This window comes from Poecilia mexicana, unplaced genomic scaffold (genome assembly GCF_051168715.1).
Source record: "Poecilia mexicana isolate PSO_F unplaced genomic scaffold, ASM5116871v1 scaffold_16, whole genome shotgun sequence".
Taxonomy (NCBI): Eukaryota; Metazoa; Chordata; class Actinopteri; order Cyprinodontiformes; family Poeciliidae; genus Poecilia; species Poecilia mexicana.
Window position 1 is genome coordinate 10,786,425 of NW_028263385.1, and position 11,819 is coordinate 10,798,243.

The window sequence follows — 11,819 nt, forward strand, 5'->3', positions numbered from 1 at the left end:
ATGTTTGACGTCTGCAATAATAGTGGTTCATGATCTAAAAAAGGTAGAAATTCTGCTAAAGAAAAATATGTTTGATTATATCTACATTTACAGAACCACCTGAACTTACCCGTGATTTCTAGAGCTTCTTTTGAAAAAACAGAATAACACATGCCACATAAAATTCAGAGAAGGTTCAAAGCCTGCTTTAACAGACTGAACTCATTATGTCAGTTAAAAATGTCTTTGATTATTCCAACAGAATATGAAACAAAAGTTGTGTTCACCTCCCTCAAATCAGATGTGATTTTAGCAACTCCTCAATCTTTATCTGGAGCTCCATAGCTTTATCTGCATTCTCTCCTTTCTCCATTTCCCCTCCACTGTTCTGCAGGCCTCGCAGCACTGACTGCAGAGCATCCACGTTCTTCACCGAGTCCATCTGGTCCCTGTCGGCACGGATCTCCTCCACCCAGCCCAGGTAGGCCTGGAGCAACCCCAGGTCGTCCACGAAGTTTGCAATAATCCTTAAATCTGGTCTCAATTTCTGCAGTTCTCTGAGCCTTTTTCTGCCCACCTCTCCAATGTCATTTCCAACAATTCTAAAGAAAAGGGAATAAAACAGTGGTTGTATACTCATCCTCCACTAGATGGCAGTTGTGGACACCACATAGAAACAGGTTAAATGTGTCTGTCTTACGTCAGAATCTTAAGGGAAGTGTTTTTGCTGAGACAGTTAACAATGTTTTCCGTCCCTTTCTCTGTGATACCAGTGATGTCCAGATAGAGCTCTTCAACAGTGGTGTTGTTCTCCAGGGCGGTCCACAGCTCATTAACCCCTTCTGGACCCAGGTTGTTTCCACACATACTATAAGAGTGGTTTGACAAAAATTTATTAAATACGTTAGTAGATTGTATTTGCTTATTTCTGACATGTAAAGGTTTCTTTTTCTTCCTTAGATTTTTCAAAGGCTGCAGAAACAGAAATAATCTTAACCCCTTCAGATAAAACACATCCTGTGCTGTGAAAAAGTATTTGCTTTTCATCAAACTTAGAAACTTAAGATCTTCAAATGCTTTAATTGATGGAACTATAAATTCTGTTCTCCACCAGAAAATTATGTACAACATTATTTGGGTAAGACTTCATGATTTGAAGCTCAAGTCATGAGGGTTATTGAGACTACGTCTGTAAGGTTCAGAGTCTGAGTCTAAATCTGGTTGAGATGCTGTTGTGTGGCCGTAAATTAGCCAGTCATGTTAAAAAATCCTCCAGTGTGGGTCCTGCCAGTTACCTCAAACACTTGATGTTAGCTGTTGCTGCCAAGGGATAAACAATCTTTTACAAGATTACTTTTTCAAGCAGGATTACGCTGGTTAGCTTTTTTTTCTCTCTTAATGAACTCATCAACTTCACTGAATGAAAACTGCATTTTCTATTTACTCATCTGTACTAATATTTTTCTATTATAAAATCTATTTGATGATGTGAAACACATAAGTGTGGCAAAAAGCAGAAAAGGAAGTGATCTGTCATCAGCAAATAATTTTTCAAAGCACTGAATGTGCTTTATAATAAGGAGTTAAGGTCCCGTAGTTTATTTGAAAATTCAAAACTTCTTAAAATTAATTATTTCAGTTGCATTTAAGATTCTGAGAAGACTCACAAGAGTTTCCTGACTTGGCATTCGTTTGATTTCAGAACTGCAGATTCTAATATCGCTGCTTGCCAATCCAGACAGTTGTATCTCAAACTGAAACAGAGGAGAAAAACATCTGTGCACTTGCTTTTTGTTATTTGCTGGGGATCAGACTTGTTACATGCCAGGATGTATTTGAAAGAGATCACTGGATAAGTTCAGATCAGACAGCTAACACAGACAGTTAGTTTGTATTATTCAAATGTTGACATGTGAATATAAATTGCAGGACTCACTAGAGAGATTCACAGCGATGGAGGATTGGCCTCAGTCGGTTGAGTCCTCTGTTTCCAATGTTTGAGTAACCCAGGTTGAGTTCCTGAAGCGTGTGTGGAGAAACCTTCAGCACATAGTGCATTGCTGCACAGTCCACAATATTCAACTTCATTTTAAACAAGTTAAGCTTCTTAATCTCTGGTGCTGCGATGGTGGTGGTCTCGTTCGTGTGAAACTCCATCAAACAATGCAAAAGATTCAATGCAGTTTCGTTTTTCATCTCCCTGTTTTTAAATTGGTCTTGGAACCATAAACCCAAACCATTGGGGATTCCATTCTCCTCCTGCTGGGACGGGTCAACAAGGCCATCTAGCTGTTTTTCTAACCTCGTTCGGAGAAGACCCATAAAGAATCTTGTGAACATTTGGAGACTATCCAGCATGTCCATGTTGAGATCTATTTGTTTTAGCAGTGTAGAAGAGGCAGATGGTGGATGTAACCCAAAGCACCAGAGGTTTAAAGCTTGAGTTATATCCTCCTGACTGAAGAGGTTGAGGGCACAGTAGAGAGCTGCCAAATGTTCCTGAACAGTCAAGTGGAAGAAGGAAAACATCTCTACTGCCTCTTCTTTAACAGGATGAAGGATTTGACAAAGAAAGGTGCTTTGGATATTAGCTGGTGTTACACTATAATTCTCCAGGTCTTTTCTGCTGAACATGATCTTCCTCTGCAAGAGATTTTCGTAGGCCAGTTTTCCCAGGTTTGTCAGCTGTTGCTTTGCTTGGGAGAGAACTTCCGATCTTGAAGTTGATCTTTCTCCACTTGCCCTCAGTCCATGGTGTTTTACTGTTGTTAACAGATAGCAGAAGTAAACCTCACTCACTGTTCTGGGCGGGCTTAACTCCAGAGATTTAAAGTCACCAACATCCTGAGATCCCAAGAAGAACTCCAGCATAGCAGTACAGATGATGTAACAATAAAGTGGGATAAAGGACAACACAAAAATGCTATCATTGTTCGAGATGTAATCGTAGACTTTTTCTGCGACTTTCCTGTCCTTGTAGAACTTGGTGGTATACTCTTTGACCTGGTTTTCCTCAAAGCCCAGCACCACACAGCATCTCTGAAAGAAACGCTTTGGAGCTTCTGTAGATGGCCTTGTTGTGAGAATGATGGATGCCTCTGGGAGAAGATTTCCTTTAATCAAAGCAACTATCAGCTCAGACACTGGCAACTTTGACTTCAAACCAATGTTTTTATCCCGACTTTTCCAGTCTAAAGAGAATCTAAACTCATCTAAGCCATCGAGGATGAAGAGCAGAGATCCTGGTGCAGCGAACAGATCAGGAAGAGCATCCTTTAAGTGCCGGAACCTCTCTCCAAGTAGCTCCAACAAACTAATAGGAGCTTCAATTAGATTGAGCTCTCTGAAAGATAAATCAAAGATGCAGGTGAATTCACGCATGCTCTTTCCGATCGCCCATTCATAGACGAGCCTCTGGACCGCTACACTCTTTCCAATACCAGCAATACCCTTCACTTTAACCCTTTTAGGTGGCTGTCCTGTTGTCTCTTGAGGACTCAGTAATTGGCTTGGCCTAATGCGCTGGCATGATTGGTGGACATAGATACGGGCTCGTCTGCTTGCTAAGTCAAAGTACTCATGTTGACTGCTGTCAGTGAAGTCGTTGTCCTCTGTGACGAAGAGGTCAGTGTAGCGAATCTCAATGTGAAAAGTTGAGTTTGAAGTTTCTCCACTGCCCTCTGAGTAACATTTCAGCTCCTCCATGCGCGTCAGTAAGGTTGTTTTGTGGATAGAAATTTGAGCTGGAATAGAACATAATATGTTAATTTTCTGAAATTTTGTTGATAAATTACATTTCTCTGATCTTTCTTTTCAATATGGTTTTTCGTCATTGTATTTTCAATGTTAGACCAACGCTTCTTTTAAAGATGCTAATTATCTTTAAAATATTTTTTCCACAGCCATTGATGTACCTTGAAGCCATGTCCATATATCACCTAAAAAGTCTCTGCGACTAGTTCTGATCAGCCCTAAATTAATCTCTAAAACGTTGTAGAAAACTGTAGTTTAAGGAGATCGTTTATCAACATAAATTACAGCATTTGTCAAACTATCTTTGCAAACTGATGTTTTAATTCACTTTTGTTGGTTGTTAGTCTTCTCAAATGTGCCTCCAGCACAGAAAACTCTGGCTGTTTTGTGCTGAAGCTGGTGCATGTAGCACTGGATAAACTCTGCATTTTATTTTTATATGAAAAATCTTTTTGTATTGTTTTGTACTTACCTTTGAGGTTGGCCACCCTTTGGCTCCTTGTTGGTTTTAGATCTTTCTTACCTAAATGATGATATATATAAATATAGTTGTCGTATCAATACAACATTGGTGTCAACATACCAATGGTTTAAAAAGTAAGTTTCAAAACCGCTTAATTGCTTTGTTGTACGATTCCTGAATTATAATAGTATTAACACCAATATTCAGCAATGACATCAAAGGGAGCAAGTAGTCTTTGTTGCTAAATGCCAGTGTGACCAGAGTTTATTCTAATTTTATGAGGTTTTATGGTGGTGACTCAATGTCATCTACTACAATAGTTACTTGCCTAAATAAGAAATTATTTTATACTGGTATTTTCTCATACCCTGCCATACATGCCAAAAAAGTATTTTGGTAGTACTTTAGTTCTTGTTAAATAGAATGTTATTCATACCTCTAACCTCCGGTGTTATGGAGAATCCTTTGTTCTTCCTTTTGAATAGTTTAGCAATGGGTCCTTTTGGTTTCTGGCGCTTATCTGTCACAGAATCAATGTAATTAGACATATGACATATAGAATGAGTTGACTGTTGACATTTAGGCCTGAATAGTTTCACATTTCCCTGCTTGCTTCACCTGAAAATCCACAATATCTGTAGTTCCAAATTAATTTCATCGATATTGGTACGTCAAAAAAAGTGAAGTGAGTCACTGTTGGCTCTGGATGAAAAGTTAACATAGTGCTGCAGTGTTGAAATGTTTCACACAGAATCAACCTCAAAGTTTATTAGCATACCACATTTAAAATCATCAAATTACGAAAGTGCACAAGTCATATTATCAGTATAGTAAACAGCTAAATTAAGGTTAGAATGAAACAAGAGGACACAACCAAGTAAAATTAGTAAAAATAGATTTTTTTTTTAAGTATGGAAGCAATAACAGAAAAGGCTAGGATATTCAGTTCAACAAGAGCTCAAAGCTCACGTATAGAAGTAGGTTAGTAAGGAGCAATAAAATGATTATCTGTGTTGTTCAGATGAGCAATGGATTGAACCTACAAATGAGCAGTGACTTACCCACAAGTTAAAACAAAGCCAGATTTTTACAAATGGACTGAAAGAACTCCTGTTTCTCAAAAAAGATTTAAATTAGTTTAACCCTGTGCCTTTAATAACACAAGAGTTAGAGGTATAGTTTACTGTGATGTTTCCTATGCGTTGTCTTTGTGTGATTGTGAAAGTCATCAAAGTCTTTGCAGAGCATCAAAGTTCTGCCAATTTTGATGTCGCTGACCAGTAAACAGCATAATCTACCTGCGCAAATATGACCACAACAATTTGCAATCATCATTCACCTCTACTCTCTGCATTGATGTAGTTTGAAAACACAACACAGTTATGAGTAGCATTCCAAACCACCCTCACCTTCAGCTTCTACCACTTCAGACGGTGGTTGTTTGTTTGCAAAAGGTCTACAGTGTCTATCAACCCAAATGTGCAGATCCTTGCAGTAATAATCTTGCACTTCTCTCAGCACCTGCAGGAACCGTTGACTGCTCTCCTCTGAGGCACATGCTGTCTCCAGAGCCTGAGCCACAGCATCAGAAGGTGATTTTTCTAGTAAAGATGGGTAGGAGCTGGGAGAGAGCACCTCATCGTCATAGAGCCAACGCAACAGGGGAGCTGGATGGTCGCAAGTCCAGTTCAGCAACAGTTCCCTCTGAGATCGAAGCAGCTCCCGAGCCGAGGTCATGTTTTCAGAGAATACTGCCAAAATGTTGAGATTCAATTCAGATTAAAACTTACACATTAAAGTTCTCTTACAAAGCTGAAATAGTCAGACTTTTACTTTTAAATGATTCTCCTAAAACCTTACCATAAAGTGAAAAATAGATCTTCCTGTGGTGCCTCGGTTGTTATTATCTCCTCAGTCAGGTGAGTGTTGCTCCTCCTGCAACACTCCCCTTTTTCTGCTGAGTGTCGCAGCAACAGCAGTTAGCCTTTGTCTTAAGTAGTAGTTGAAGGCGGCAACTCTCCAAAAGTTCAATGTTCAGGGTTTTGCACCTGACTTTGTCAGTTTCTTTTAGTTTAAGTATGTGGAACAATGCTCTCATTTTCACCCTCAAAACATGAGACACACTAAACATTCAGAATGTTTCTTGAACAGTCTTAGAGGACAGGTTTCCTGTTAAAATACTCAAATAATAATAATGTCTTTTTCTGCTGTGCTTTCCTTTCAGCAGTGACCTACTTGCATCTCTGTATGTTGCCAGATGGCAAAACATTTATTGTCAGACAGGTTAACTATTAATCATTTTTTATATTGTTTTATAGTCCTATTGTTGTGGAGAGTTTTCTACAACCTTTTATCATCAACATTGGAGGTTTATTACAATGCCTTTCAAAAGTATATGTATTCCTTGAGCCTTTTCACACAATGAAAAACAAAGCTTTATATCATAATTTTTGTAATAGACCAACGCAATAGCATATAAAATTGCTATTGATATTTCAGATTTTTACAAATAAAAATCTGAAAAGTGTGGCATGGAAGATTTAAACTCCCCACAGAGCAAAGTTTAATTAAATGCAAACCTCCTAATGGCCATCCAGCTAAACAGATGGAAATCCTTAGCTCAACAAACACAATCTGTTGGCAAGACAACTATTCTTGTTATGCACACCACAAAATTGACCTCCATGGAATAGTAACATAAAAAAAGAAATGGTTGAAAAAATACCGGAATGGTCCTGTATATTGCTCACCACAAAGGAGACTGAATACAAATGCCCTTCAAACTTTTTAGATTTGCATGCATAAAAAATTCACACTCTTGCAGTACTTTGTGTTGATTTGTTAAATTAAATTCCAATAAAACATGTTCACATTTACAATTGTGACATGTAAAAACAAGAGGAAAGAACTTGGCACATTTGGAGCCTTTGGGGAAATGGCTAGCAGCATGAGAGTGACTCACTCCTTGTCATGTGTTGTCTTGCTGATGTCTTTCTTTCCGAAGCAAATAATTTCCACTTTTTTTGTATAGGATATATTTTTTTTAAATAAAATCTAAGTTGCTGTACAGTTTAAAATTAACTATTTTCTGGTTAGCAAGACAAAGAAAATCATATTAACCATGTTTTGAAAGATTCAGACAGATTTCAAACAAACCAGTTATTAATAGCATTTGCATTGGTAGCTTGGTAGGCAATGGTGACACAATGAAACAGGCCAACTTCCTCTTCTTTGCCCCTTTCATCCCCTTCCCAAGTCTGATGGAAGAAAAGTGCTGCAGCCATGCATGGAGACACAAGCTTTTTTAAGTGTCTCCAACTTATGGGTGAGTAGTGAATTCATTTACTACTATCTAGTGAGTGGATGTTCATTTTGTGGAAATTCTAAATATTTTTATTGTTAGTTAATATGCATGATAAACTGATATAGTCAGTAAGGCAGCTGGTTAAATCAGTCATGATTATTCTAACAGTGGTGAAATTTATTATTTTTATTTACATTGACATTTTCTGCAGTCTTCAGTGGCTAAGGTGAAATTGTTTAGTGAATTATGTTGTATTTTTTTTCTGATTTCTAGTTCATAGTACAGAAAAATTGAATTCAAAATGCAACATATTATTGAGAAAACTGTAACTTGCACATATACTTTCTTGAACAATGTGCAGAGTGGACACTTATTACCAGGGCTAAGGGCACAATTACGCTGTTCCTTTTTTCTAAATATATCTATTGCACAACTATTTTATGTTGGAGATCCAAAAAATTGAAATTAAATGCAATACTACAACCATTACATTATCATTAATCAATGTGAGAAATTTCTGTTGCTTAAAAGTGATCATTCCTAAAGAGATTATTGTTTTACAACTGCTTGGCCATAGTTTTTTTTTTTTTTTTTAAGTGTCCCCATGTTTATATTCCTTTAACTTATAATCATAGTAAAGTAAAATGGTAATTCTCTGCTTTCTAAATTATTTTCTTTTCTTTGTTACTGAAGCGGCCTTGTGGATGGGGGTCCAGGCTGTCTCGCCTGTGCCCTCAGTCCCTGACCGTGTACAGGGTGTGGTTGGCTCCTGCATGGTGATTCCTTGCTCCTTCACACCTGCAGACCCTCACCCCATCAGGGGACGAAAGGAGAGGGTGGACGTGCGGCTCAGGTTCAGAGGTGGTGGGCCTTTTTTCCCTCTCCGGAGCACTGCTTTCAACAGCGAGAGCAAAGACCAAGTGAGCAGGGATTTCCTCGGCCGGACTTTGCTCTATGGCCAAGTGTCCGATGGAGACTGCTCAGTGAAGATAGAACAGCTTAGAGCGGATGACCCAAAGGTGTTTGAACTGGCTCTGAAGAAAGGCAGTGATTTACTCTGGGGGGTGTCAAGGACTGTAAATGTAGACATCAACGGTGAGTGGTATAAAAATACCTTGCTCTGTCTCTCTTTGTTTTATGGAAAGCGATTGAAATTGTTTGAGAGGTTTACAGTTTACAATGTCTTGAGAGACCGGAAATAAAATGGGCAGCAGTCGATGACAATTATTGTAGTTTTGCTGAATTACTAGTTAAATAAATTCTGAAAGAGAAAATACACAGATGTTTTTTTTTTTTTCTTGCTGATAGACAACCCTGAGCCTCCTGTCATCAGCGGCATGTTGTCAGCCAAAGAAGGACAGTTGGTCTCTCTGAACTGCTCCGTCAGCTACCACTGTCCCTCCAGACCCCCGACCCTGCAGTGGAAGTGGGACCAAGGAGCCGAACTCAACAGCAGCGAGCTGGGAGAGCTACAAACGCTCCATCCGGGTCCCCACAAGTGGATGCTGCTGGCTTCTTTGTCTTTCATCGCATCCCACCAAGTGAAGCCCCGGCTCTGGTGTGCGGTTAAATATCCAGAAACCAAAATGTTAGCCATGGTGAAGGACCTTCATGTGACATGTAAGCAAAACGATGGCCCTTATGTCTTTGTTTCTTTGCTGAGTTTAATCTAACCTGGTTTCCATTGCCCATGCTTTTAGTTCCACCAAAAGATGTGAAGGTGGAGGTTCAGACATTGATCGTTCAGCAGGGGGGCAACGCCTTGCTTGTTTGCTCATGCAAAGCTGACCCTCCAGCGACAGAGTATCGCTGGTCCTACACTCAACACGGCCACACTGTGCACCTCCACCACCGATCGCACAGTCTGCGAGTGTTCAACGTGACCAAAGACATGAGAGTCCGCTGCTCAGCCAAGAACACCATTGGTCGAGGAGAATCCAAGCCCACGTCGCTTAATATACAATGTAAATATATCCTTTATGCGACTTTATTGTTGCAATGTTTTCCTTGACACCAAACACTTTGAAAAACAGAAAGATTGTTTTCTTAGAACCAGACTCTGGGGTTTTGTGATTTTAGGATGTTCATCTTTCTATTGTGTTTGGTTGGTTTTTGTATAGATGACACCTGGTTTATATTGAAATATCACATATTGCACAAGTGGAGCTCTATCTGAGTGTCACTGAGATCCTAAGAGATTCCCATCTTTTGTTTCTTTTAGACAAGCCTTCCATCTCAAGTTCCTCTTCCACCTGTGTCGTGGAGGATTCTGAGGTGTGCTGTCGCTGTTCGGTCGACTCCAACCCCAAAGCAGCTGTCACCTGGAGTGTCAATGGGACTGTTCCACCTTATGATTACAACGTGTCTGTAACATCAGAGCCCAACATGCTCACAGTGTCTCTGAGGGGATACATGGACAAACCACTGAGTGTAATCTGTTTTGCATTCAACGCACTCGGAAATGACTCCCTGGTTTTGCTGCAGGGGGAGGAAGGTATGCCTCTATTCTTGTCACACTAACAAAAAGAACTTCTTCTACTTGTTTTTCTCTCCATGTGATGCTGGTGTTGAACTACGTACACGATATGTCCAGAGTCTGCAAATATTTTAAAAATGAAGAAAACTCTGTAAATAAAAGCTTGAGGGATTTTGTTTTATGTCATAAAGTAGTCTTACTAGTTTCCTAAAGTCACTGTAATTGGTGTGGATAGCATACAGTAAAGCTTTATATACTGATTTATGCTGCTTTTGTATTCAACATCCAGAAACCGCATCCGTGGTCTGGATCATTTTACCTGCTGTGGTCATCTCACTGTGCGTATGCCTTCTGTCCCTGCTTGTTTGCTTCTTTCGAAGGAGAGCTAAAAGGTATGTGTGAAACAAATTTACCAATAAAATGAAGATGTTATTTCTACATATTTATAATGCAAGGCTTTTGGTCTTCTCCCTTCTAGACACATCATGATCAGACATCAAGCTGTCTACCCTGAAGGACTAGGAATTTATCAGAACAGGATGCCTCTCTACATTAACTGCACTGAAGTGACAAATATTTACACCAATGGAAGCTACCAACTTGTGTACCAGAACTCCACACCTGTTTTTGTCCATACAAAGCAGGTATTATATATTTTGGTTCTTAAAGAAAAAGGTCATACTTAATAGGAGACACATCACAACTTTTATTTTATTTTTTATTTTTTTATTTTACATATTGTCCACTTTGTATTTCGATAACCTACCTCTGCTTTTCAGGTCCGTCCAATGGGCCGAAGAGGTGGGGAGAGGAGAAGAGGCAGAGATGTTGCAAGAAGAGATAGAGGAGCTGGTCTGGGACTCAGGGATACATCAGAGGTCCAAAGTGCCTCTCCAGATGATCCAGAGACAGCCATCTATGTAGAGATCCTATGAATTTTAAAACAAAAAATAATTAACTGGAAATTGATTCTCTAATGTTTGGGACAATTGTGCTAGTGTTACTTCCTGTCTGCAATGTATATAGTGTTCAATACTGTGACGTATGGGTATTCTGAATTTTTTTTTAAGGAAGAGTTATATTCCTGCTAAAGTTTTATTTTCTTAAGTCTGCAATGTAAGAATATAAGATGTTCTTTACTTACACTGTACTTTAAATATTCTTGTGAATGTTTTTGTTTTTTAAACATCGATCAATGTTTGAATTCTAAAAAGGACAGCAAATAATAAAAGTTAAACTATGACCATTATCATTCAGTTTATTGTTATGTGGATATTTTTTTATTATTATTTTTAAGGGATATGAGGCAGTGGCCAAAAGATCTGATTATGCTGCCAGAAAGTAGCATGCCCAGGCCCCATCCCTCTGATCTGCATGCCATTGATTGAGACATTCCTTCCCACAGGTTGTGGGCTCATGTAGTGTAGTGATGTCTGGCCAAGTCCCAGGAGAAACAGACCAACCACCAGGCATTCCACTGCAAGCTCGTTTCCCCAGGCTTATCTCCAGGATGGTCCTGGCCATACTTTTTGTAATTGTGGTCTACTTTTCATGAAATTCATCAAATCACTCTTGCTCTGACCTCTCCCCTGAGGGCAATTTACCATGGGTAACCCTAACAGGAGCCAAACAAACCCTTTGAAAACAATCGCCCCATGGTATTTAAATTCCTCTACCATGTAAATGTCTCAAATATGGAAAAAAGCAAATTGTTTCCACCAGATCTGTTATTTTCCTTGAGCATATGAGTTCAAGTTGTCTTGTTTATGAGTGACAGCAGGATGAGGCAGGAGTCAGATGACTACAACATTAGAGCTTCATTCTCCTGTAATGATTTTACTAAT

The 11,819-nt window shown here is 39.1% G+C and overlaps 2 protein-coding genes across 2 annotated transcripts; one reads left to right on the forward strand and one right to left on the reverse strand.

The window, feature by feature from the left end:
* Window positions 1–241: 241 nt before the first annotated feature.
* Window positions 242–5,953, reverse strand: LOC106917697 (NLR family CARD domain-containing protein 3-like). The gene is made up of 7 exons (XM_014986857.2): window positions 5,605–5,953; window positions 4,632–4,715; window positions 4,205–4,255; window positions 1,916–3,722; window positions 1,647–1,733; window positions 680–847; window positions 242–581 (listed from the first exon to the last, which is right to left on the reverse strand). Exons 1-7 carry the CDS (start codon window positions 5,930–5,932, stop codon window positions 272–274), a joined length of 2,835 nt encoding a protein of 944 aa, XP_014842343.2. The 5' UTR covers window positions 5,933–5,953; the 3' UTR covers window positions 242–271.
* Window positions 5,954–7,571: 1,618 nt separating this feature from the next.
* Window positions 7,572–11,218, forward strand: psg4 (pregnancy specific beta-1-glycoprotein 4). The gene is made up of 7 exons (XM_014986861.2): window positions 7,572–8,594; window positions 8,808–9,119; window positions 9,200–9,463; window positions 9,721–9,993; window positions 10,265–10,367; window positions 10,454–10,619; window positions 10,755–11,218. Exons 1-7 carry the CDS (start codon window positions 8,144–8,146, stop codon window positions 10,908–10,910), a joined length of 1,725 nt encoding a protein of 574 aa, XP_014842347.2. The 5' UTR covers window positions 7,572–8,143; the 3' UTR covers window positions 10,911–11,218.
* The last annotated feature ends 601 nt before the right edge of the window (window positions 11,219–11,819 follow it).